The following is a 26,785-nucleotide window of genomic DNA, read 5'->3' on the forward strand; positions in this document are numbered from 1 at the left end:
ATAATTTAAACACAATTTTAAAAATATGGATGGTTTTCTCTCTCTTTAGCACAAGCAGGTATCCCCTGTGGATGATCATGGTGTTCTCAGATATCATTTCAGTCTGCTTCTTAACCACCATAAGTGGTGCCAGTGCTACCCAGTTCACAAATGAACCCTTGTCTGGACTGGTGTGCTTTCCATTATTGTCATTCATCTCTGGGCTGGCCTCCCTTTATTTTGCTCAAGCTCCCAGCTTTGCTGCTGCTGACCCTCCATTCTGGAATTCCCACCCCTCAGCCTGCCAGGACTCATGCCTTTGCAGGCCTACCACCAGACTTTTCTATCCTACCTCTACTCAAGCTGTTGCCCATTTCCAGTGGGAGGAATACTATTTGTAGCTCTCGTGCAAAATGGTTTAGAGACTTAACACTTGTCTCCTAAAATAGACCCTTGTGTTAGAGGGATCTTGCAGCAGGGCTGCTTGGGCATATGGTTTTCAGCTGTGCCCCTCTCTTCCTGGGGGATGTGTACACCACTGTGCTTGGGTGGGTGAGGGTGGGTTCTAAGAACTATCCAGAACCACTATTCTTTCCTCCTCTCTGGTCCTGTTGCTAAACTAGGCTTGTTTATTGATCTTATGTCTTTGAGTGTCCCCACAGTTCTGCTCCTCACCATCTAGTGTCTGTTTCTCCTCCTCCCCCAGCACTCACACCTATACACACACACACACACACACACACACACAGACATACACATCCATCCACTGCTGTGCCTTCAAGTGATGTGAGAAGTGTTGCAGTGGGAAATGATCTAAAATTAATGGTAGAGCCTCTTTACCAGACTACCTGGATTCAATTCCCAGCTTTTAAACTTCCTAGCTTCATTAATTTCCTGGGTGAATTATTTCCCCTCTCTGATTTCAGTTTCATCATATGTAAAATGGGATAATTGTACCTACCTTATAAGATTATTTTTAGGCATACAAGAGTTAGTATCTGTACTTTGAACAGTGCCTGACATATGGTGAGAACTTGATGAACATTAACTGCTATCATCCAGTATCTGAGCACCAGCTACTTATGAAGCTGAAATTATTATTTTTTTCATGACATTTCTCAGATCTATTATATACAAGTAAGTACACAAAACCCACAAGGTTCAGGAGGAATAGCCAGCTTCACACCCAATGTCTCCTCAGATTCATTGAGGATACTTTTTTTTTCAAAACACTTTTAGCCATAAATATTTGTAAATGATGACATATTTCTAGCCCATCAAGCAATTGATAGCCAAATCCATCTGGGCAGGCTCTTAACGCAGGACCTCGCCTCTGTTACTGGGTAATTCTGTATTTTTAAATTCTTTGTATCTTGAAATTTTAATTGGGGGTTGATAGCAGGTTCTGATAACTTGTAAATAGAGACTGATCATTTGTTAGCCTGGGTTTTGATAAGTTGACTTTGTAAAAAAAAAAAAAAAAAAGTCTATGGTCAGAAGCTGCTGTTCAGTGAAACTAAGCCAGACTAGGTTTTCCTTTGTGTATTACTTGGGGGTGTATTGTTTCTCGGTAGACAGTGTGTATGACTTGTGCTAACCTTGCCTGTCTCCTTGCCTCCTATCCCTACCCAGCCTAGCCTAACTTGTCCAATACAGATGGAGTAAACTTCCCATGGCACTGCTTTGATCATGTCTCTTTCTTATAGCAGAAAGGTACTTAGGGTACCTGTTTGCCTACTAAAGAACCTATTCACCATCCTGCAAAACCTAGTGCAGCTTAATGGGGCAGGGAGCCTCCTTTTCCACTGGCCCCTCACAATCATGGTTCCACCAAGCTGAACAACTCCTACTTGTCACAAATGTTCTCTGCTCTTCTCTCTCTCTCTGCCCTTCTCATCCTCATTCACCCCCTTTTCCAAAGTGTCTTCCTAACCAGCATGCCACGGTCCTATTAATTTTCAAGACTCAGAGTAAAGCCACTTTCCCCCATGAATATCTCCCTAATTCCTCTCCATCAAATGTAACCCCACTCCCCCACCCCCCGAAGTGAGGTAATCCTCTGTCTCCCATCATGGATGTACCATCTATCATTTGCAGTATTGGGTATAAGATCTCTTCAATGGATATTTTTATGCTTAAATCATATACATGTGTCTAATTATAACTTTAAGACAAATTCTTAGAAATATTTAAAGTCTTGATGCATTTTGCCAAATTGTCTTTTAGGCAATATTAATCTGCTTATTCTCAATTGTCTGTGTATCAGTGCAAATTTCTTCCATACTCTCTATTACCCTGGGTATTATTTCCCCACACACACTTAAAATGATGTTGATAAGTTTAAAAAAAGAAAAAAAAAACCCTTTCATTTTATTTCATGTTGCATTGATCTAATTTCTGGTGAGGCTGAACATTTCAAAAATGTGTTTATTAGCCAGGCACATTCTCTTTGAATTGTCTGTTGACAGGGCACTTGACACTTCATATCATAGTATTTTTGTGAACTCATCAGCTACCAAGGATGCACAGCATAAACAGCTATACTTTCAGCCTCAGCCACTGTGCCTAGCATGTGGTGGGTACCTAGTGAACATTTGTTGAAAGATTGAGTGAATGAGTATATATATGGCTGATGATTTTTAGTGTCCCACATTTTAAAAAAATGTAGAGTCTAGTTAAATCTCTAGTCCAATTCAAGACACAAATCTGGAAGGCAGCATTTAGTGTGGTCCCAGCAGTTACTCCTCCTTCATAAGCCCCCAGCTATGAGGTTCATTGGTGGTTGGGGGGCAAGGTTAGATTTGCAAACGTTGAAGTAAGGAGTAGGGGGCAGTCCATGAATCTGGAACATAACATGCTCTGTTGTTCATATTTCTGGACCTCACCAAAATAGAGATTGTCATCTCTGAGCCCAAGAAGAAGGAAGGCAAGGCAGAGGAAATATGTTGTTTTTTTTTTTTTTTTGAAATATCTGTTTTGAGACATGACTGATTTCGGTTGAGAAGGTGGGGTGACAGATGCGGGGACAGACACCTGCCCTAATTGGGACTGAGTCTTCTTAGATGTCCACTCCTTTCCTTGTAGAAAATGAAATTCAATAGAAGTTGGTTTATCTGGCATCCTATCAAGAAGAACTTTTTTTTTTTTTTTATAACATCATATTGGTTCAAGTGACCCTAAGGCACTGCAAGTTGATGTTCAGGGTCACTTTGGAGTCAAGATCTTACAGATTATATTATCATTCTCTTGAAAATTGGTGATGTTGGCACATGTGGTAATTTCCTAGTCACTAGGACACCTTAGTAACCCAAAGCAAAGATTTCTACAGTGTGGCAAAATTTTGTGGGTGTGTGTGTATGTGTATGTAGGTGAGCACAGGAGTGTGAGCATTCAACGTTGGTGATAGAACAATGAGTTGGAGTCAAGCAGGGGTGTGAAACTTATGGAGTCTTGACCGTTCATCGAGATTCTCAGATTTCACCAGCAGACCAACACCTTCTAAGGGTGACTTAACTTTGGAATGGTTTGGTTGAAGCAAGGGAAGTAAGGAAACCAAAACCTCTTTAGCTCTATGCTGGAAGTGTTACTCAATCTCATTTCAAAAAGGAAATATGGGGTCGGGTTATTTTTATTGCTTTTTTCGTTAAGTAAAGAAAGCAGTAAGTGGTTTCTTCCTTGTGTGCAGGTAGCACACCCTGCCAACCTGGATCCTGTTGACAGATAATCGCCTGACAGCCGGCCCTTTGATGTTAAGCTTCACTTAGGCAGAAAGTTTTCCTGCGCCTCCCTAAGCAGTCCTGGGTGGTCTTGTCTGTTCTCCTTCCCAGGAGCCTTGCCCAGGAAACCAACGTGTTCAGGGCCCGGGGAGGGTAGGGTGGGTGGGGGGAGTGATGGGGTCAGCAAACCCCAGGCCACTCTCCTGAGTGCAAAGAGCAAAGAGGAACCCACAAACTCAGCTTAAAACAAACAAGTGCTAAATTAAAAAGAATGTTAAATACAGATCAGCTGCTTGGCTTCTGACAGCAGATTTAATTCTTCCCTCCTCTCACCTGATGGAGCTTCGCCTGCAGGGTTTGCATCAATTATCTGTCGACATGTGGAAAATGATTGATGAGCTGCCTGCGGCACTGGAGTACACTTTGTCAACCACTCATCATTTATACATCTTATCTCTGCCAGAACAAAAGATAGGACAGCCCCGCACTGCAGTTGGGGATGGGAAAGGGGGGTGGGGATGAGAATAGGAGGTGAGGTAGGCAAGTCAGGAAAGCGATTGGGTGCCTATCGGGATGAGCTGGGGTGATAAGGCCCACAGCTCTTGACTCTGAGCTGTCTGGTTCTGGTGTTGCCAAAACCCTTGTACCATCCCTTCTAGTAGGGTCTGGGGGTCAGGGCATCGTGTGCTTTATTAATTACAGCACCATCCCGGGAGGGAGTGGGGAGAGTTAACACTGTCGTCACGGCATCAGCTAACCCCTTGCTTTAATCAACCACTCAGAAGGCAGGGTCTGTAACCATCCCTGACAGAGATGAATCACGGCCTGGTGGATCTAGTCTCTGAGAGAATGTCAGGGGGAGCTGTCTAGAGATCAGCTGGCTTTAGGGGAATTGGCTTGTCTGATGATGGTGGGACTGAATAGTGAAATTCATGGTTTTATACACAAATCTTGTTCCCAAGGCTGAAGTGAGGCCCAAATGTTTTTACTGAGACAAAAGGTGGATGGTGATACTGGCTCCTTACTCGTGAGTTACCTGTGGCCCTGTTCTTAGGACCCAGACCCGGGCCAAGAAGTGGACTGAATATCAGCTCACAAAGGTCTCTACGTCTGCACCCATCTTCTGTCTTTCCTAGTGACCCCATTACAGTCACAAACCCAGGGGATGACCTAACATTCATTTCTAGGCAGTAACTGCTGAAAATAGCAATTCTATTATGGGCTGATCTCTATTAATTCACTCTCTATTAAACGCATCCCATTTATTGATTTTTTTTTCTTTGAAAGAGAGAGTACTGACAAATATCAAGTCAAGTGGCCTAGTTATGTAATGTGAGTGAAAGGCTGAGCAGATTCCTTGGTAGTTGGTTAGGGGTAGAAAGAAATTAAGGTAGAAAAGTTCAACTTTATAATAGAATAGATTTTCCTTCAATAAAACTTGATATACTACTTATAAATCATTAAATGATACAGAAGCATGAAAAATGAACATAGCTTCTGAATGAATTCTAAAAGCAAGGAATAGAATTTAGAGGCAAAATCATATCAGAAAGGAGGTGACTAAACATAATGATGAGATGGAATGGAAGAAAAATTAGAAGACTGAAGGCATCATACCAAGGAGAATAATTCAATGGCTCTTAAAAGTCATAAAGCACAATTTTGAACCCTTGCATAGATTTTTGTTGATATCATTGGGTAAATGGTTACCTCCAGCTATGCCTCAAATGTTGCCGGTTGAGCTAGCAGTGACAGGTAGAAAAAGTATCATGACATCAGGCATTTCACAAAACCTTTGCAAGCATGTTTTAAATATACAGAGGGACCTTCCTGGCCCAGTGGACAAGAGTGGCTACTGACGAGCCCATGTTGCACACAAATGTTCCAGTGAAGGTGGGCCATCCATGCTGATGGCTCTCGTTGGTGGGGCCTTTGCCCCTCACAGGCTTCCTCTAACCCTGGGATTATAAACTAAAGAGCAATTACTGTACAATCCTAGAATCAAGGACAGGCACACTCTGCTTGACACAGATCCATAAACTGTAGAGTGACAACAGCAGATGAGTAACATGTCCTTGATCCCTTTGAGGTGGATTATATTTTAAATTTAAATGGTAGCTTCATGTACCACAATGATTGAGGTTTTACATTTTTGTGTGATTTTTATAATCCTCAAAGCTTCAACCTTGGTAGATGGTTACCTACTTGGTGTTAAAAGTTTTGAAAAGTATTTGTATGCGTTTTCTCAAATATATGAGGCTGCTATAACAAAGTGCCACCAACTGGGCGACTTAAACAGCAGGAATTTATTGTTTCACCATTCTAAAGGCTAAATGTCCAATATCAGAGTGTAGCAGGATCAGTTTCTTCTGAGGGCAGTGAAGAACCTGCTTAATTCCTCTTTCCTAGCTTCCGGTACCCACTGGTGCTCCTTAACTAAAAGATGGCGTCTCCCTATGTCTTCACATTGTCTTCCTTCAGTGGATACCTTGTCTCTGTATCCAAATCTCCTCCTTTTTGTGAGGATATTTTGAATTAGGGCCCACCTTACTGACTTCATCTTAAATTGATTATCTGCAAAGATTCCTTCCAAATAAGGTCATATTCACAGGTACTGAGCATTAGGACTTCAATATCTTTTTTGAGGGTTACAATTCACCCCATGACAGTGCTACCCAGGGACTTTATTTATTTATTTTTATTTATTTATTTATTTATTTATTTATTTATTTATTTATTTATTTAATGATAGTCACAGAGAGAAAGAGAGAGAGAGAGAGAGAGGCAGAGACACAGGCAGAGGGAGAAGCAGGCTCCATGCACCGGGAGCCCGACGTGGGATTCGATCCCGGGTCTCCAGGATCGCGCCCTGGGCCAAAGGCAGGCGCTAAACCGCTGCACCACCCAGGGATCCCCCCAGGGACTTTAATGTAAGGAATCACATCCTATGTGCTTTACCTCTTGAGTGTAAGGTTTAGATTTCTATCTTTAAGGGGAAACGATGTCATGTCTCATCTAAGAGTGAGAACACATTAACTACTTGCTAAATAATTTGTTACATTAATGAATAAGACTTTAACTCTGAACTTTTGTGGAAAAAGCAACCATTTTAAAATATGAAATTAACAGTTTTACTAGGAAAAGATGAATTTTCAGTTCACAAAGTGAATGAATTAACTCCAGAGGCATCTGAAACTTAGAAAAATGGGTTCCTTTGAAAAATAATGTATCATGTACTCTCTGAGTTTGGCCATTTATAAGGAATATTCTGTTTATGAATGACACCTTGGGGAGAAGAATTCTTGTGCTAATTTTGTTTCTGTGGAAATCAGTGCCTTGGGTTGGATGTTTATTTTCTTGTGACATGTTGCCACTTGAGGGGAAAAAAATCCTCTGTGGAAAACTTATATTGGAAATTTTTAAAACTGGCTCAATATTGTCTAAATTATCCAGTTCAAATACTGATACAGAAGGGATATTCCCCATCATAAGTAGACTATTGTTTAGTACATACAAATGACTGAGTGTTGAGTTAGTAAGGAAGAACCTTTTATGTTTTCTATTCCAGAAATCTTTTATTCACAAACAGGTGAACTTTTTACATATTTCTTAAATAACAAAGCAGCAAAAATTGGCTGTATTTCATAAACAACTTGTTCAAGAAATACAGATATATAAAAAGTTTAAGGATAATGTGTATTTATGTAAAATGGAAGATGTAATGAATATTTTTATCCTTAAATTTTCTATATTTGTATATATTTTGGAATTTGTATATATATTATCAAATATAGTCAATTTTTTATTTTTTGAAACCATATGGCAGGTATATAACAGACCAGGCTGAGGTGAACCAGGCGTATTAAGAGCTCGAGATGATGAGTCCCATTAGGGTTTATGCCAAGGGCCCTTGCATGCCAGGCCCCCATCCAGAGACAGTGGTCTCTCTCTCATGCCACTTGTTTTAAACAAGGTTATGAAATTTGAAGACTATCCAGGAAGCAAAACCAAAGAGCTGCACTCAACAATGCCTGACTGATGTCCTATGTCCTGCCCAGTCAAATCCCTGTTCACTTTGTCTTCTGAAGCCAGCTTACACCTTACACCAAATTACTCCAGTCTCTACACCTTTGTTTATGCTGTGACCTCCTTTCAGGAGATCCATCCTTTGCTGCTCTGAGTTAATTACTACTGATCCTTTGAGTTCCTGTTCAGATCTCAAGCCTGTGAAAAACCTTCTTGGACATTTTTATCCTACACCAGCCGTTTCTTAAGCTAAAACACTTTGTGTAACTATAATACACTTGGATGCTTGTTTCATATTAGCCATTCCTGTCTCAGCTCAACGATGGAAGATATCTTTATGTTAGACAACATCTAATTTACCTTTCCTTGGCTGTAAATAATGTTGAGTAACTGATCTCACTTGATGCAGAATTACTTAGAGAAAGCCCCCATTTATTCACCAAGATGAGGAAAAACCACGCTTTCCCATTGTTCATGCAGGTTAGAATAGAAGGAAAGGACCTTGGGGAAGAAGTGAAGGCAGATGGAATTTGCAGATGGAACGCTATTGACTTGGTGAGATTTTCCAGCACTGTTGGCATTACTTCCCTGAAGAAGATTAAAAGCAAGAAACATCCTCCTGGGAGTCAGCAGAAATGATGAGATGCACTGTGGCTGGGCCCTTGCTCTGTGAAACAGAGTTTATGCCATGGGCAAGGAACACAGTGATATGCTCAACAATGACAGAAGCCCATAATGACAACAACAAAAACAACAAAATGCATCTGTTTTAAAACTACTATTTTGAAAGACAAATTCAGCCCCTGTATCAATAGGAGCTAAACTTGGACTTGGGGAAGAGTGGAGGGGTATGCTGGGCTCTCGATGAGGTTGTGAGTCCCTTTAAGAGATTTGATCAGAGAAATTGGCCAGTGTCCCTGGGGATGGTGATTCTAAAGTTAGGAGCAGGAGGAAGGACTGGGGAGTGGTGAGAACTAAATTAGGAGAATGTTTTGGGAAGATTGTAATTTCAAGAATAGCCCACGGGAGTTGTGTAGTATTGCCCTCCTGCAACTGTAGACATTTTTCACTTTCTAATTCCCTGTTTAAACCTGGACAACTTTAATTTGGGATTAAAAAATGATGGCTGAAATGCAGAGCAGTGTTCTAATGATGAAGGGCTGCAATTTACAGACCAATTAGAATGGCATTTGTTTTCATTCTGCAGCAACTTTTCTCCCCCTAGTGCACCCTTCAATAAGAGGAAAATAGATTCCTGGGTCCATGGGTGGTTTTCTGGAGCTGACAGCTGCCATATGCCCTGGGTTGGGAGGCTGGGGACAGGTTCCAGGCAGCTTCCAGAAAGCCACTCCTTGCATTGGGCCCATTCTATAGAGCCACTCTCGCTGCAAAACAATGCCATTTAACTTCAAGCTCTGACACCTTGCCTATTTCTATTTCATTATAAATAAACCTACCCCCCTCCCTCAGCCCCCTTTCCCTTGCCTCCTCCAGGTCAGGCATTCCTCAATTATAGTCTTAAACCTGACCAAGCAAGAACAGATTGTGACCTTAAGTTATATCTTAAAGTCCTGCCTCATATTGGGACGCAGAAAGAGTTTTTTTGGCATTCTCTTTGACAGGCGGCTTGTAGATAGAACAGTTTTCCATAAGGAATTGAAATCATACATCAAATGTATTGTTTTATATGTAAGCCACTGGAGACCAATGAAAGCAGTTGGTAGAGCCCAAATACCATTACAAATAGATTTATTGTAGTGTGTTTTCTCCCACCTTTTTCTAGAAGTTATTGCTTTAATCTTAAGAATTTATGTATGTATGCTTGTGGCTTTTATATGGTTTATGCATTCACTTTGAAGACTTTTAGCTATTTAGTGGCGAGGTGTTTAAAACAAGTGTTATCAAGGAAATAATTTTGGCTTTACATCATTTTTTTTATATTTGCCTCTGAATGCTACATATAGAATAGCCAGTCGGCAATATAAAAGAGTTATTGTGGATGTCATGAAAACTTATCTTTTCAGTGCCCTTTAGTTTGGTATGTTCATCTGCACCTCCAAAAAGCAAGCAGAGATAAACATGCTGTATCCTTTTGCTGCCAAATTAGAAAAAAAGCTCTGTGTCTTCCTTCTTGAACCATTTCAATGAAAGAGAACATTAGACTTCAGAGCAATTAAACTCATTCTAGTGTACATGTGCTAAAAGGACTGGAAAAAATGTTTTTTTCTTTCTTTCTTTTCTTTTTTCTTTTTTTTTTTTTTGGCCAGCCCCACAGTAACAGAGCTGTTTGAAAATGTAAGAAGAAAAATCCTGAAAGATGTCCTTAGATGATGAATCAAATGATCTTACAAGGCCCATCTCATTTATCATACTAATATCTCAGCTATCATATTTAGTAAAAAAAATTGTTTTAGCATATTGCTCTACTAGTATTTAACTTATTTATTTTTTTACAAACCCTGTTGGTGATATATGTAATCGTGCTGATGTATGTAAAGCTGTGGTTTGTCTAGTTCCTATAAAAACAGCATGTATCCCCTCTGACCCACCCTCTCCCACCTTTTAAAAAAATTTACCTCTCACACCGTTCAATTTCTGTATCGGCATTTCTAAAACTTGATACTTACAGGGAACTTGACTCTTTTGTTTCTTTTGACCATGTTTTAGAGTTGTGACAGTTTTTCTTAGTACAGAGAAGTAGACACACCTAAGAAACCCAATGAGACCTGACTGCCGTGTCAGACTATGAGTGCAGACATTATCCTGATGTTAGCCACTGAGATGAAAAAGCAGGTTGGCAATTTTCTTAGACCACGTCTGGTCCTGGAAAACAGAGGTCTTAAAATCCATCTATGTGTGTGTTGAGGAAGGGCAGTACCTCTTTGGAGATGGAGATCTCTTCTAGTTCAAATATTGTCTGGAAAGTGGGATGACTCAAATCAATTTTCTGATTCTGTTTTGGTCATCTTCCAGGAAACAAAAGACTTTCTTCATAGATTCCGAGTGTAGGTTTAAGATCTATTCTCATCAAAGCCAACCCATCCATTTGGCAGTAAAGAATTATTTAAAAGATGATTTTCAAAGCATGGTTTTACTACTTGAAAATATACCTGGTAATGCCGACCAGTGACTAATGCAGGGCTCCTAGGTTGAGGACCTCTTTTAATGACGAGTTAAGGATCATCTACAATTAACATACTAATTGTTATAGAACAAATAAATGTAGATACGTTTGTCAAGTTCATACTTGTAAATAGGTTAAGTATTCCCCACCTGATGTGTCTCATGCTATTAATTTGTTAAGTAAACATTGTTTTCATAGTTGAAAGTTCAGTTTCATTCCAGCCTGATTATTCCAGCTTTCCAAATTAGTTTTGTTCAAATTAATGAGACCTTATTAAATTAGAAAGGTGACTTGGATTGGCGATTATAGTCTTGTCACAAATCTCTTCATGGTTGGACCTATATACAGCTTATGAGGTCTTTTGCCCATCAGCCCCAGTGCGTGATTTCTTGGAAAGCCTGCAAGACACAGAGTTATACCCGCCCTTCTGGCTTTTACTTTTGGCCACCAACTTGACTTTGGTGCATCTGTCCCCTGCCCCCTGTTTTTTTTCCAGTCTCATTTTAACGGATTGCTTTGCCCCAGGCTTTAGTGCATTTGTCCTAACTTCCATTGGATCTCTTGTTTGAATCACTAATGCATTTACACGTTGTCCCCTTACCTAGATTCTACTCTTGAGTCCTAACACTTCCCCCATTGGGCAAATTTCAGGAGAAACTGTTACCTCAGCTTTTCACCTTGTCTCTAGCCATGGCTTCTCCATCATAGGCTGGCAGAAATTTTTTACTTAAAGGTCAAGATTGGTAGGCATCTTTTTCGCTTTAAGAGTTGGCTTTCTCCCAATGTAGATTTTTAAAAACGAATCTCAGATGCACAGAATTGAGTTAATCATAATTCTTGGTTTATGGCATACTATCATCAGTTGGTCTGTGCATGCATTTTAGTTATATTTGTGCATTTATATATTTTTAATAATGCAATGAATGAACCAAGCCAAGAGCTAAAGTATAGATAATAATCTGTTTTTTTTTTTTCTGTGTGGTCCTCTTTAAGGTAATCACTGTCTTGAATTTGGTGCTTACTATGTCCTTACATTTTAAAAAGATTTTTAGCACACACACATTTATGTACCTAAATAATATGTTAATTAGTTTTGGCCACTATAAATTTTTATTTGAAAAGGATGTCATGCTGGATATTTTAGTCTGAGATTTGCTTTTTTAACTATACATTATGTAACAAAGCTTCATTTATATTGATGCTTGGAGCTACGGTTCATTCATTTTCAATGCTGTATAATATTCCATCATGTTAAACTCTAACAATTATTCTTCAGAGGAAGGGTATTGTGTTGTTACCAGAATTATTGCTTTATTTGAACAGTGTTACATGCATCTTCTGGTACACATGAACTAGAGTTTGTCTTGGAATACAATTTCTGGGTCTTTGGATATGTATACCTTCCACTTTGCTAGAAAAATCCCAATATGTTTTCTGAACAGTTGTTCCAGTTTAACACTCCTACCAGCAAAGATGAGAGAGATTCTGTGGACTCTCATCTTTTACAATGCTTTCTATGATGGGACTTCTTACCTTCTAGCAATCAGGTGGTATAAAGTAGTATCCCCTAGAGTCTTGATTTGAATTTCCTTCAATACTTAGGGTCTTTTCCAGAATTGGCATTCTGCATTTCCTTTGCATGGTAGATCACTTTAAGGCTGTGTTAATAAATGTGTGTGTGTGTGTGTGTGTATGTGTGTGTGTAGAGGACTACCATTTTTAATTTAGCAATCAGGATGTGACTAGGATGTGCTCTGAGGACAGAAGAAGACCTTCTTAATATGGAATAGAAAAGCTTTGAAGCAAGTGACTCAGTCCATGGTTCTGACTTTGTCAGTGATTCTTTGAATGAATCAGATGAAGACCTTTGTTTGTGTTTCCATTTCTCTCATCTGTTAATTGAGGGTGTTGATCACTAAGGGTGTGTTCTGGTCTAAGTTTTCATCATTCAATAAATTATAGCTATCACATTGATACAGATGTTTACCTTTAGAGCATCTGATATCCATTTTCTCCTGTGATCTTTCCAATGCCCAAGGGACATAAGCAGAGAAAAGGTGGAATAAAAGTCTGCACATTTGGACAGAGGTCATGTCAGAATGTCTGGTATGTAGCTATGGTGTGATGATGGGGAGACCAGGAAGTTCATCAAGCCCATAAATCTCTCCCTTCTGGCCTGCCCCAGAGCCTAAAATTCCACAATTACTGTTTCATTGCTATGGTTCTTGGAGGACTTTGGGTCTGTCAGAGTCCACCATTAAAATGCAAATATCCCTGGAGGGGGTGGGGAGAACCTTTCAGCTCATTATCACCTAAATCATTCACAGGGATTAATTTATCAAATCCTTGCCCATCAGACACCTGGTTAGAAACAGAGCCTGTGAGAAGGAGCACCTGGCCTATGTGGGAAAGCCCAAGGAAGGAGATGAATAGTTGTGGAGAGAGAGGAGGGGATGTGCCCAGAAAGCCAACCAAGGCTCCCTAGGGGTTGGCCAGTTGTTACTCCCCCCAGCCCATCTCTACCCAGAGCCTCAAAATCAAACTGGCTGAATCCATGAGACTGCTGCTGCATCTCAGAGGACAGTGTCCTCTTAGAACTGACTGGAAGGGAGTATAGAAAGGCTGCCAACTCTCAGCAATCCTTCCTGAGCCCGCAAATCACCACTGAAAGCCTCTCAGCTCTCTGTAACAGACGCCTTTGAGCAGAGCTCTTTCTCATCCAGTCCTGAGTCTCAGCCCAGTCTGTAATGTGGCCATTTTGAGGCGTGGACAGGCCTTGTCAAAAGACTTCAGCTGGGGCATTTATGTTGGTGCCTCATCTGCTTTGTTTGACATCCAAACAACTCTTTAAAAATGTCGGCTCTGGCTCGCCTCACAAAGGGGGCCTGAAGGGTGATGTTTAACGTGTTCGGGCCTTCCCTGTCTTCCCTCTGTCACCCCCACAAAAATCCATTCCCCCCTCCCTTCTCTGGCGACTCCCCGGACCACGTGTTTCTGCCTCAGCTGACCCCGGCCCCTTGGCATGTCAGAATGTTAATAAAACAGTACGGTTGTCATAACGCAAGGTTAAATGAAGTCTTCAAAACCTGTCCATTAAGCGGATTTTTGCGTGTGGCGTTTTCTGCAGCCTCTCTCTGGATACAGCTTGTCTTGGTTCACGGACAGTCGAGAGCCGTGGGCCTTTGTCTTTGTTCACTGTTGTGTTTAATTCCCCCCCTCCTTCATTAATCATCCCTTTGCCTATTTATACCAGTGGCAAGTATAGCGAACACACTTCATGCCTGCTTTTGTTTTGGTGGCACCCTTTGTGGGGGCCAAGGCAGAGCTAATTATTAACTGCAAAATGAGGTTAAAACTCTTAGATAAGCGCCAAATGCTGCGTCCACTGAGACACAGTTTTGTTTTAACCTTTAAGAGTTTGTGGCCAAGCAACTGGGGTGGCTTGCGTAGCTGTGAGTCCAGAGGAGCAGTGCTGGCCTCCGGATAATTAATAGTGGCCTCCCATTAAAACTCAGCTGGGCAGCTGGATTCAGGTGCTCCCCATGGACCTCTGGACAGTCCAGATGGGGCCTCCAGACCGTAGCGGTGCAGGCAGGGAGGGCAGCTTGAGGGATGGGAACACGTGTGCAACTCCAACATTTCCTGTGGCTGGAAGAGTTTTGCTGTTAGCTCAGGATGACTTCCATAATCTTCTAGTCTGATTCTGATTGTTCTTGGCACCAACTTTTTAGTTACAGTTATTTCAGCCTGTTAAAAAAGGGGGGTGTAGGGACAGTTACTCTCACCTTCTCAGAGAGGCTTTTCCTCACCACCTCTTCCATACTAATTGTTCTATAATAACTCCCTAAGCCCACAAAATAATGGTCCTCACTCTCTATTCCGGTCCCCAGTTTGATTTTCCCCATGGTGTTGGTGGATATATGAAATAATTTTGTTTGTGCATTTCTTGTCTGTTTGAGTCTTAGAAGAATGTAAGCCCTTGTATGCTTAGCACTTAGAATGGTACTTAGCATGTATCAGGGGCCCAATAAATATTTGTTATGTGACTCAGTGAATGTAAAATTAGTGGCCAGGTGCAAAGAGTTTCTTCAGGAGGGTACTCATCCAACCTTTCTTCGATCATAGGCACCTCCAACATGGACCCAATGTCTAATCAGCCATGTCTTTGTTGCATTGGCCTCTCCTACCACCCCAGGCCAGTGCTGTCAGTGTTCCAGAGGATCCACAGGTCTTGACTTTTTGATAAAATAACTCAAGTTCTGTGAATTCTGGAAATGGCCACTTCCACCACCTGCCCCTTACATATATATTCTTTTTCCATGTGAATAAGTACTTGTCTCTGAAAGAAATATTAGATGGTTCTTTTCCTCATCACTGAGCTGTAGTGCCTGCTTTGCAGTATTTGTGGTTTCTCTGAAGGTAGGTCTGTTTCTGACTCCTTTATTCTATTTTATTGGTCTGTTTTCTATTGCTAAACCAAAGCCAGGCAGGCACTTTTGATTACAGCAGCGTCACAAGTCTTTGTATGTGTTTAGGGTCTTTTCCTCTATTTTCTTCTTCTTTAGGAGTGAGTTGGATTTTCCTGGCCCTTTGGTCTTTCATGTAAAATTCAGAATCAACTGTACTTCACTAAAAATCCTATTGGAATTTTCACTGAAGCTACATTTAATGTGTAGATCAGACTGAGAAGAATTGAATCTTCTCATCTACAAATACGGTATCTCTATTAGGCTTTGTTAAGTGTACAATTTGATGATTTTTGGTATATCCACAGACTTTTGCAATCATCATTACCATCTAATATTAGAACATGTTCATCACCCCAGTAAGAAACTCTGTACCATTAACAGATACTCCCCATTTCTTCTTCTTGCCAGCACATGGCCAACCCTCATCTACTCTGTCTCTACAGATTCCTGGACATTTCATATACTTATATGGCCTTTTGTGACTAACCTTTTTCATTTAGCATCATATTTTCAGGGTTCATCTAAGTTGTATCAGGTATCATAACGTCACTGCCTTTTTTAATTACCATTGTACAGGTGTACTGTATTTTGTTCATTAGTTGATGGACTTTTAGGTTGTTTCTATTTTGGGGGTACTATGAAGAATGCTGCTATAGGCATTCTTGTATTTAGTTTTTCATTAATGTCTTATTATTGTCCACATAAGAATCTTTTTATTTATTTTATTTTTTCTCACCAATTATTTTTTTGTTGTTGATGTTGTAAGTTGCATCATTTGAATTGCATGTTTTTGTTTTTTGCTGGTATATTAAAACATTGACTTGTGTTTTGATTTTATACAAGGTTCCAACTGAAATTTTATTTATTCAGTAGTGTGGGTCTCCTGAGTCCATTAGTATAAAAATTAGAGCTTTCTTTCTTTCAATTCCTTATAGTTTTCTTTTTTGTGTGTATGTGTCATATAATACTGTATAAAGCCTCTAGGGCAATATAGAAGTGATGAGAGTTCTGTTTATTTATTTGTCTGAGATATAATTTACACAAAATCTCATAAAATTCACTATTTTAAAGTATCCAATTCACTGGTTTTTGGTATATTCACAAGTTGTGCAATGATCACTACTATCCAATTTCAGAACATTTTCATCATCTTCAAAACCAACCCCATAACCATATGTACTCATTCCCAATTTTCCCCTTCCTCACAGCTCTAACCTACTTTAGAAAAGACAAATCCATAGAGATATAGACATTTTATAAAAATGGAAGCATACAGTATGTAACCATTTGTGTCTGTCTCCTTTCATTTCACATAATGTTTTTATAGCTCGCCCATATTGTATCATGTATCAGAACTTCATTCCTTTTTATGGCTAAATAATATTCCATTGTTTAGATTTACCATATTTGTTTATCCCTTCATCGGATATGGACATTATGGTTGTTTCCATTTTGGGGGGCTATTATAAATAATGCTCCTTTGAATATTTTTGTATAAGTTTTTGTGTGAATATATTTTAAATTTCTGGAATATATACTTAAGAGTAGGATTTCTGGGACATATGTTAATTCTCTGTTTAACTTTTTGAGGAGCCACCAAACTGGTTTCCACAGAGGTGGTACTTCTTTATGTTCCCACTAGTAATTTCTCCTCATCCTTGCCAATACTTGTTGTTGGTCCTATTTTTTAATAGATATCCTGTGGGAGTGAAGTAGTATTTCATTTTGGCTTAGATGTTCATTTCTCTAGTTACAAATGACACTGAATATCTTTTCATGTGCTAATTGGCACATATAAAGTTTTTATGTAGACTTTAGAGAACTATCTTTTCAGTTCCTTTGTCCATTTTCAAGTTGAGTTGTCTTTTTATTGTTGAGTTATAGAAGTTCTTTATATAACCTGGATATTAAACCCTTATGAGATATATGATATACAAATATTATTTCCCATTCTATAGATTATATTTTTACTTTCTGGATGGTACCCTGTGAGCACAAGTTTTTAATTTTGATTAAGCCCAATTTATCAATTTTCCTTTGTTTTTACTCTTGGTGTGATGTCTAAGACACCAGTGCCTAATTCAAGGTCATGAAGACATAGCCCTATGTGTCCTAAAAATTTTAGAGTTTAAGCTCTTATATTTAGTAGTCTTTGACCCTTTTTTTTTTGTCTTTGACCCATTTTGAATTAATTTTTGTATCTGGTCTGAGGTATGGGGTACAAATTCATTCTTTTGCCTGTGGATATCCAGTTGTTCCAGGACCATAGATTGAGAAGACTAGAGAGTAGACATTCTTGTCTAGCTCCTGATTTTAAAAGTATTGCATACTGTTAGTGGGTTTTTTTTTTCTCCCTAATATTAGGTAAAATTAGTTCCTATTTCATTCTGATAATCTATGAGTTTTTTAATCTTATAGTAAACTCTTCATTGGAATGTGAGGTTATCCTAGAACCAATGCAATTCTTTCCATCAGGGGTATAGTCCAGAGACCTAATGTTGGCAACAGGGATGCAGTGCTACCTATACCTAGAAGAGTCACCAAAGGGGATGAAGTGTATGAACCTGTCATCAGTCCATCACTCTTGTTCACTAGAGTCACTATTCCTGAGACTTGACTGGCTGGATCACAGGTCTGGTGTGCCAACCTCAAATGTTTGTAGCCACATGGGCTGTTGTGTTCAGAAGCTTTATCTTATACAACTCTGATTGATTAAGGATATCTGACACTTGCATGTAAAGGGAAATACATGCAGCACAAATATGACATATTTGCTTTTCTTATCCTGGAGCCTCTCTCTATGATGGATTTGTTGTACCTACTTTAAAAAATTTTTTTTAATTGTCTGTGGATATAACCTCTTGCTTTTCTTAATCATTGGATTTGCCCATTTCTCTCTTGCTTGATGCTTGATCCTGACTCCTGCTGGATACATCCTCTTTAATACTTACATAGCAGAGAACAAACTGACAGGCTTTGCTAAGGTATATGTCTTTGACAGATCTGGTCCCAGATATTCTGTTTGGTTGTCAGACTACATGTCAGACCATGTGTCAGAAGAGCATGGGTCCCCATTTGGAATTGGAAAATAAGATATATATATATAAGACTCAGAATGGCAATTAGAGCCTCTGGACCAAAAAACATCATAGTCAACTTCTGTGTCTTCCAAAATAAGCAATATAAGGAAACGGCTTGCAGTGAGGGAGACAGTCCACTTTAATGAGTCATGTAGGGGATAGGGTGAAGGACCAAATTATGCTTTCCCATGCCCCAAGGTCTCGGATGCTATATGGAGTAAATGTCATCTTTGGTTGTTTGGAGAAATTCCTGGAAATACAGTCTGAGATATCAGTCTAGACCTTTTGGAAGCCTTAAGCATCTGCCTTTATGATCAAGACTTTTTTGTTTTAAAGTTCCTAGTACAATGGATTAATTAAGATCTAGATATTCAGCATCATCAAGATAGAACTTTATTTTTCCCTCATGGCATGATCCAGACATAAACAAGGCAGGACTGATGAAGTGGCTCCACCAGTCAGCAGCCGCATTCCTTCTAGCTCATTCATGTGCTATCTTTACAGTCTTTGCAGGAAAGAAGATGCCCCTCCCTACAGGTATATTCTAGTAAGGGAAAATGGAAAAAGAAGGAGAGAGCACACTCATTTCTAGGGTACTAACTAGCAGTTTTATAAAACCCTTAATGCTCTACATCCATTTGCCAGAACCTACTCAGATGACTATACCTAATTTCATGTTCCATCTATGACCTGGCAGTTCTGTTACTAGAGAAGAATGGAAGGATAAATATTGGGGAACAACCAGCAGTCCCAAGTAAATAATATTTTGTTAAATGAGAAAAACTAAGTCAAAAGAAAACTATAAGGAACAAGGTTACCCTTGATGAAGATCACCAAGTCCAAGTCTTTGATGCTCTTAATAGAAAAGGCAGATTTGGCTTTCCAGAGACTCATAAATTCATGTTTAAGGGATGTATTGCAGTGGGACACTCTTAGTTTGCCAGCAGTTTCAATCCTGAATCTAGGATTGAATGGATATGTCTGAAATCTCTCACCTCCTCTCCCTAAGGGCTATCAGAAGAGGCATTTCTATTACTTAAGAGAAGGGACCATCATTGCTTATTCTGCCTAAGGGCACAGTTCCAGTTACCTGGAAGCTATATTAAAGAGGAAATCTATTAGTATAGTTGACACCACTTGCCTTCACTAATAACTGGTTTTCCCTTCTTTTCAGGACTGAGGTATAAAAAGCCCCTGTGCAACTTTTCAACCCTTCTTCCCAGCTGAGGTCATCTTAGAGGATACTTTGTGTTTTGCAGTGGTGTAGTCACAATACCAAAGTTACTGGATTACTAGACACCTGGAGAGTCACTCAGACCCACAGGTGATATCGTTTTGCTATGTGGGGTGCTCTGATTTTGGGATTTCGTATTACCGTTAACATAAGCTACTCTATTTTGACTAGTGAGTTCCTTTTAGCAAGTATTTATCAGCCTCTAGGTATGAACAGAGACATCAATTATGGAGTCCTGGAATGAACTAGAAATAGGAAATGTCTCTGTTCTCAAATACCTTATAATGTAGCTAAATTGTCCAATTATAGCAACTGAAGGACAATCGTAAGCCAAGTCCAATATAGAACTGTGTTCTTAAAACAAAAGAGTGATTAGTGTTGGATGTGGTTCATCTGGGAAGACTTCCTCTAAGAGAAAAAAAAAAAGCACTTTCTCCATCTGTGCTGGAAGAAAGTAACTCAAACACAGTCAGGAAAAGAGGATTTATGCAGTGTAAATGGCTAAACCTGACAGCTTCTGGCTAATTGAAAGTGTCAATGTTATTGTGCTTAGGTTAATGGGGCCCTTTAGCTTCTTGTCTGAGCTGTTCCTCCTAGAAAGCACAACAACCAGCCTTCTCCAAAGGCTCAGAAACCCTGGAGGGCACCTCTTTGGGCTCTGATAGCTAGCTGCAAGCTCATGGGTGATGGGAACTCATAATTATGCATTTCATTCCTGTTGTATGGACAAAGCCAACTGTTTCTTTATGAATCAGAGTGAGCTGAAGACCTTGAGGGAGATTTCATTGCCACTTTCATTGTCCTTTCCAAACAGTGTAATAAAACATAAGCAGGAATGAGAGTGGGCGGGGGCGTATCTCTGACTTCTGACCTTTCCTCCTTAAGCAGCCTAATCTATTCTACAAACTGGACTTCTGATGGCCACAGACAAAAATTGTGGAAAGCATATGGTCTTAACCAGCATTCAGAGATCAACACTGGGCCTAGAGGTCTCCGAGCTATGTCGTTGATTTATGGTATTAGAGAAGAGCTGCAGGCAGTTGATTTAAACTCTTCATGAAAGCATTGACCTGGCATAGAATATAAGCTAATGCTTGTAATATCATAGGATGACAGAGCATTCAGATTAGACTAGGCAACAAATGACTATTGGAATGATGGGACATTTATAGAAGAACAGGTAAGATCAGGTTCCTTTCGGCTTATGCTTTCTGTTCCCTGTAGAGGCTTTTGTCATTTCACATAGCCTACTGTATTATCTTCCTCCTGGACTCCACATTTCTGTCTGGATTCTTCATGCCTAGAGGAGAGATTGACTCATGGTTGGTGTTTGGTTAATAATAGGTGTATTAAACTGAAATTACTGGAAGTCTTTGGCATGGGAAGGAGAAGACTGAGGTGTTACAATCAAGATCTTCTAAATCCTTTGTGGAGGTGACTGTATTGAAAGGGACTTAATTACTAACCCCTTAATATTGAGTTGGGAGACTCTTCTTTGAAACTGGATTAAGATAAATTTGGAACTAATGAAAAGATGGTCCATTTTCTATATTAAGAAATAAGTTCCTGGATCTCATTTTATAGCAGGTGATAGTGGAAAGAAACAAATAGATTTTTTTTCAGAAGTATATTTCAAATTGAGACGTGGCTTTAATGGGCCCTAAATGAAACTTTGGTGTGGATCTCCAGGATTATTCCAAGACTCTAATGACTCCTCCTGTGGAACCCTGATAACAAACAAACAAAAAAAATTGATCAGACTGGCCAAAGATTGTTGCATTAGTGGAACATAAAGAACCCTCCATAAACTGTCTCCATTGCCTCAACTCTTCGCATTCTTCCGTGTGAATCCCATGTCCTCGAGGCTTCAATCTACATCTTATACTCTGGACAAACCACTTAATGTTTCTTTTGTATCTTTGCTTTTCCCACTTCCTTCTTCCTGCTAACCTTCATTCTTGATTTCCTGTATAAAGCCAACTAAACCAGGTCCCAGTGACTTCTCCATTGCTACAGACTGAGACAGATCTAGACTTTACTGATGGCTTGCTGTGAACCACTTGAATTATTACTTATATTTAAGGCACCTATCCTACTTCTCCAAATTTAAGGCCAGGAAGTACATGATCCCCTGTGATTTAGCTTGAGTCTTTAGTCTAGAGTCTTACAGAATGACAACTGATACATATTTTTTTTTAAAGAGATAGTGCTACTAAGAGTAATAGAAGACATTATTAGAAATGTCAAAATCAGTAACATGTTTCCACCATTAATATCACTAAATATACAGCCATTAAAAAATAAGTTTAATGGATTGATTCATTAACTATCAAAGCTTCAAGAAACCTTGAAGGTCATTGTGTTGACTCACCTACTGCTGGTGGATGTACAATCAATTAGGAATTGGTCGATTTAACAATAGTTAAAAATATTATTTCTACCAGTAATCCAGCAATTTTCATATATAAGTACATGTCCTGAAGAAGTTTGCATACATGCATAAGGTACCATTTATAAAGATGCCCATTGTAACATCGTTTTGTGAGGAATTAGAAACAAAATAAGCATCTATCAATAGGGTATTAGATAAAATGCAGTCTTTTCCTGAGGTAGAATTCTAGACAGAAGTTAAAATGGATCAATGGGAATTGATCCAAAGAAAATCCCAATGTAACTAGAAAAATATATATAGGATCATGCATTTATTAACAAAACAGTAATTTTATTTCTGGATGAACATACATGGTGAAAAGCTTAAAAGTTAATTTGTATACTTATTTTTTAAATTGGAAAATATATTTTAAAGTGACTATGCTAAAAATAAAGTGACCGTTAACATTCTTGTATTCAGAGGAAGAAAATCACATCAAGAGTTGTGCGGGCTATGTGGACAATGTTTGGCCTTATTCTGAAAGAAATGAATGTTAAAAATTTTATGACATGACCAGGAAAATTTGGACGCATACTGAATATTTGATATTAGGAATTAAAATCATTATAGGTATAATAATGATACTGTGGATAGCTTTTTAAAATTTACAAGCCCTTCTCTCTTAGAAATACCTAGGCATATATATGGAAGACATTATATAATGTCTGGGATTAATTTGAAAAACATCTACTTGGGGAGGCACCTGGGTCACTCAGTTGGTTAGGAGTCTGACTCTTGATTTTGGCTCAGATCATGATTTCAGGGTTCTGAGATCAAGAGTCCCACACTGGGCTCCTGACTAGGTGTGGAGCCTGCCTAAAATTCTCTCTCTCTCCCTTTGCCTCTCCCCCTCTCCTCCTCTACCTCTCTCTCTCTCTCTCTTTCTGTGTCTCTCTTTCTCTCTTTTTTTCCCTTCTACCTCTCTTAAATTTTTTTTTTTCCTTGGGAGAAATGGAAATGGATGAAGGTGTGTATAGTAGAAATAAGCTCAGCTATGTGTTGACTTACAGATTTAGGAGATTGATTATACCATTGTTTCTGTACTTATGAATACAAATGTATTTTTGAAATGCTCCAAATAAGAGATTTTTAAAATTGGCTTTAAAAGAAAAATTAAATTCTAGGCCCAGTGCTCCTTGTCCAGTGCTCTTCACAATACATCCCACTGAGACCATAATCAGTGGGTTCAGAACTCTGGATGGTTCAGAGTAAGCAACTCTTCAGAGTAAGCAAGGGTACCTAAGAAGGTTTTGCTCAGATTAATTTTCCTACCAGAGAAAGTTACATATAAAAAGTAATTTTTATTTATCAACAGTAGTCTACAGTTGAGCCATCAGTTCTGTTTGGGGTGTATTTCAGATTTCTCTCTTTCCAAACATGCCAAAATAACAAAATCATGTGATCAAGAGAGTGGAGCCTGAAATATCTGTAAGCAACCACAGAAGGGTAGGAGGTTACTCATTCCAACTTTATGATGTCCCAAGAAACTATTGCGATAAGAGAAAAAAACTAAAAAATAAATGAGAGATAACCAAGATAATGGAAAAAACAGAGGAGAAACAAGACAACGCTCAACTCTGGCTTGAGAAATTTATTATGCCAAGGAAGATAAATTGGAGAAACATGAAAAGGGAAAGAGATCTTGTCTCTGCCTCATGTATTTCTCTTTAAGTGAATGAGCAATAATATGGAAATAAAAGAGTTCAAAACAGAGCTGTGTGCTCAGCCAAAATCATGGTTCCTAATGATTTTCAACTTTGGCAGAAGCCTCACACTTTGTACTTGAGCAGTTTTCTTGATTTTGAATTATATGTGTAATTCATTCTGATTAGAATGTAGCTGTAGAGCCAAGATGCATTTACCAGTTGGAAATGAGAATGCTGGTCATGTGCTAAAGCCAGTCTTCCTTTTTCATATCAGAAGTGTCTACACTGTCATCAGTTTGGACAGTTCTGGGAAATACACAAACAAATAAAACTTGTGAAATCAGTTGTTTGGAGTCATCCTGGCAAAGAAATTGTCATATTACATATTTTCTTCTTACCAGGCTGTTCTCATATTAGAAAGACACAGTCTAAGATAGGCAAGCCAAAATGCACGAAACAAATGATGGACAGAGGGGGCACTTATCAGGCCATGGCGTCTTTAAGTGTTCAACTGGACTTCCTGTTTTGTCTTTTATTTTATTTTATTTTATTTTATTTTATTTTATTTTATTTTATTTTTTATTTTTTATTTTTTTGATAGTCACATAGAGAGAGAGAGAGAGAGGCAGAGACACAGGCAGAGGGAGAAGCAGGCTCCATGCACCGGGAGCCCGACGTGGGATTCGATCCCGGGTCTCCAGGATCGCGCCCTGGGCCAAAGGCAGGCACCTAAACCTCTGCGCCACCCAGGGATCCCTGTGTTTTGTCTTTTAACAGGACAGGGGAGAGTGAAGGGGGATGAGATGTGATAAGAGTTTGCACCTTAGAAAATTTAACCATTTGAGTGCAACTGGAAGAAAATTGGATTTTGTCCTGCTTTGTTTTTAAATGGTGGAGTTCAAGTTTTAGAAGGCATATTTTTAGGGTGTAAAAAATATTCTTCAATAACTATGTTTGCAGCCTTTGTTTACCCCTTCTTTGGCTCTTTTGTTCTCTGAACAACCCCGGCTCATGGATCATTCCTGCCAATCCATCACATTTGGTTTTTCTTGAGTTTAAGCTAACAACCCAAAATATTAGTCAATCCTGCAAGTATTGTTTGCATGTCCTTGGGTTGTTTTTTCTTTTTAAAGTCAGCATTGTGGTATTTACTTTGGGATGGAATGAAATCATTGCAGGAAGATTCCTTTAAGAAAAAATTTTTTGTTTGGTTACGAAGGTGTAAAGAGATGTAGATATGTAGTTAGGTAGATGGATGGATAGACGAGCAGATGGGTAGGTGGGCAGATGGATAGGTAAATGGACGGGGGGTGGATAAGGGCTTGGAGTGAAGAAGAGTACGAGCAAAGAAAGGGAAAGAGGGAGGGAATAAAGGGAGAAAGAAATGGGGTCATTGGCTGAGTCAGAAAAACCAGTGGATTCCAATTCTGAGCCTACCATTTACTAGCCGAATCAATTTGGGCAGTGTATTTAACAAACCTCTGTGACCCTCAAGTTACTTACTTATGCAGAAAATTTAAATAATAATACCTGCCTTGTTGGGTCATTATAAGGTAATGGTAACTTTTTTAAAAACTAAGAAAATGAAAAGGAAAGATATAGATTTTAAAATACAAAACTAACCCCAAAACAAATATGTTCATGGTCCTGTCATTAAAATTCCAGGTTTTCATTTTACAAAAAGTTCAGAAAAGACCAAAATGGAGTCCCAAATAAATGTGTGGGAAATCATGTTAATAACATTAAAATGTGAGCTCCTTGTGACAATAGTGACATTATTGAAACATAAATGGCAACTCCTTGTAACTATATCAGTGGAAGACAGTTGTAGCTTTGTTCTCAGTGTGACCTACTTGGGGTTTGGCTGCTTGTTGATGGATATTATCATTTTTAATGTCAGTAAATAATGTGATGTCAGATAAATGAGCTGTTTCCTTTCTGTGGTATAAAGCTCATTTATCTTTAGAGAGCTTGAATGAGGAGAGAAATCTGAGCAGGAGCAATTGTTTCTGAATGTGCAGGATGGGAAATATCTTATTAATCCTACTTAACATGAGTCCCAGGCAGTTGAGTTCAATTCTAAATGTACATCTGGTAAATCAATGAAAGTGGATGCTTTTACCATTGACTGTGTTTTACTTATTAGAGAGCAACAGAAAGTAAACATTTCTACTTGAAGAAAATGATGCTACTCACAAAGCATGACTGTGTAGCTAGTATCTAGAAGACATCCCTCTCCATAACTCATATTTGGTTCAGCCCAACCTAGAGGTGCTTTAAGAAATCATAATCATATAAAATTAAGGATCAAAAAATGTGCTTTAATTAACTTTACTGATAATAGCTTTAAGAATCACAAAATAAGAATTATGGTAGAGTTAAAAGGCTCTAGAATCATAAAAAATTCCCATGATTTTGATTCCTAGGCTCTATAGTGTGTGGTTGTCTCCTAAGATGACCCACGTCTTGAGATGCCTGGGTGGCTCAGCTGGGGAAGCATTTGACTTTGGCTCAGTTCATGATCAGGCACCCACTCAGTGGGGATTCTGCTTCTCCTTCCTCTACCCATCCCTGCTGCTTTGTCTCTCTATCTCTCAAAATAAATCTTAAAAAAGAAAAGCCCACATCTTTTGTTTCTGGGGATGAGCTCATCTCATGAATCCATGGTCTATTTTTTCATGACAATACATTTAGCTAAAACCATTGGCATGCTATCTTCTTTGTTGGGAGATTCAGTCAGAAGAAAATGAAGATAATTTGCTTTTCTGGAGACCATCAAGTAGGGTGACAATCATCTCACTGAGTTTTTCTTAATACAGTGAAGATCTCTTAGAGCATTTCCTTAACAGCCCTCTGGAGCCTTGGAGGGCCATTAATGGAATCTAAGAAAACCAAGGCTGGAAGCTTCTTTAGAGATCATTTAATAAAGATGTCTGATTTTTTTTTTCAAAAAGAAACCAGAAGAATAATATACAGGGTAAATTTGTACTGTAGGAGATCGAGTACAAGGACTTTTTGTAACATATTGAAACCACTGATGATTGGATGATTTAAAGTCTGTTTGAAAATTTTTGTAGATT

At 39.0% G+C, this 26,785-nt stretch overlaps 1 protein-coding gene across 12 annotated transcripts in view; it reads left to right on the forward strand.

Annotated features, from left to right (window-relative positions):
• The window catches only part of LRMDA (leucine rich melanocyte differentiation associated), a 1,018,367-nt gene that overhangs the window by 653,738 nt on the left and 337,844 nt on the right, over positions 1 to 26,785 (forward strand). Inside the window, exon 6 of one of the 12 annotated variants that reach the window (XM_077895119.1) lies at positions 8,202 to 8,853. The exons of the other annotated variants lie outside the window; for them this stretch is intronic. Within the exon in view, the coding sequence (XP_077751245.1) occupies positions 8,202 to 8,360 (159 nt within the window). The 3' untranslated portion in view covers positions 8,361 to 8,853. Of the gene's footprint in view, positions 1 to 8,201; positions 8,854 to 26,785 lie in introns of those variants that run through there. 12 annotated transcript variants of the gene reach the window in all.

The sequence above is a fragment of the Canis aureus genome, chromosome 4 (genome assembly GCF_053574225.1).
Source record: "Canis aureus isolate CA01 chromosome 4, VMU_Caureus_v.1.0, whole genome shotgun sequence".
NCBI lineage: Eukaryota > Metazoa > Chordata > Mammalia > Carnivora > Canidae > Canis > Canis aureus.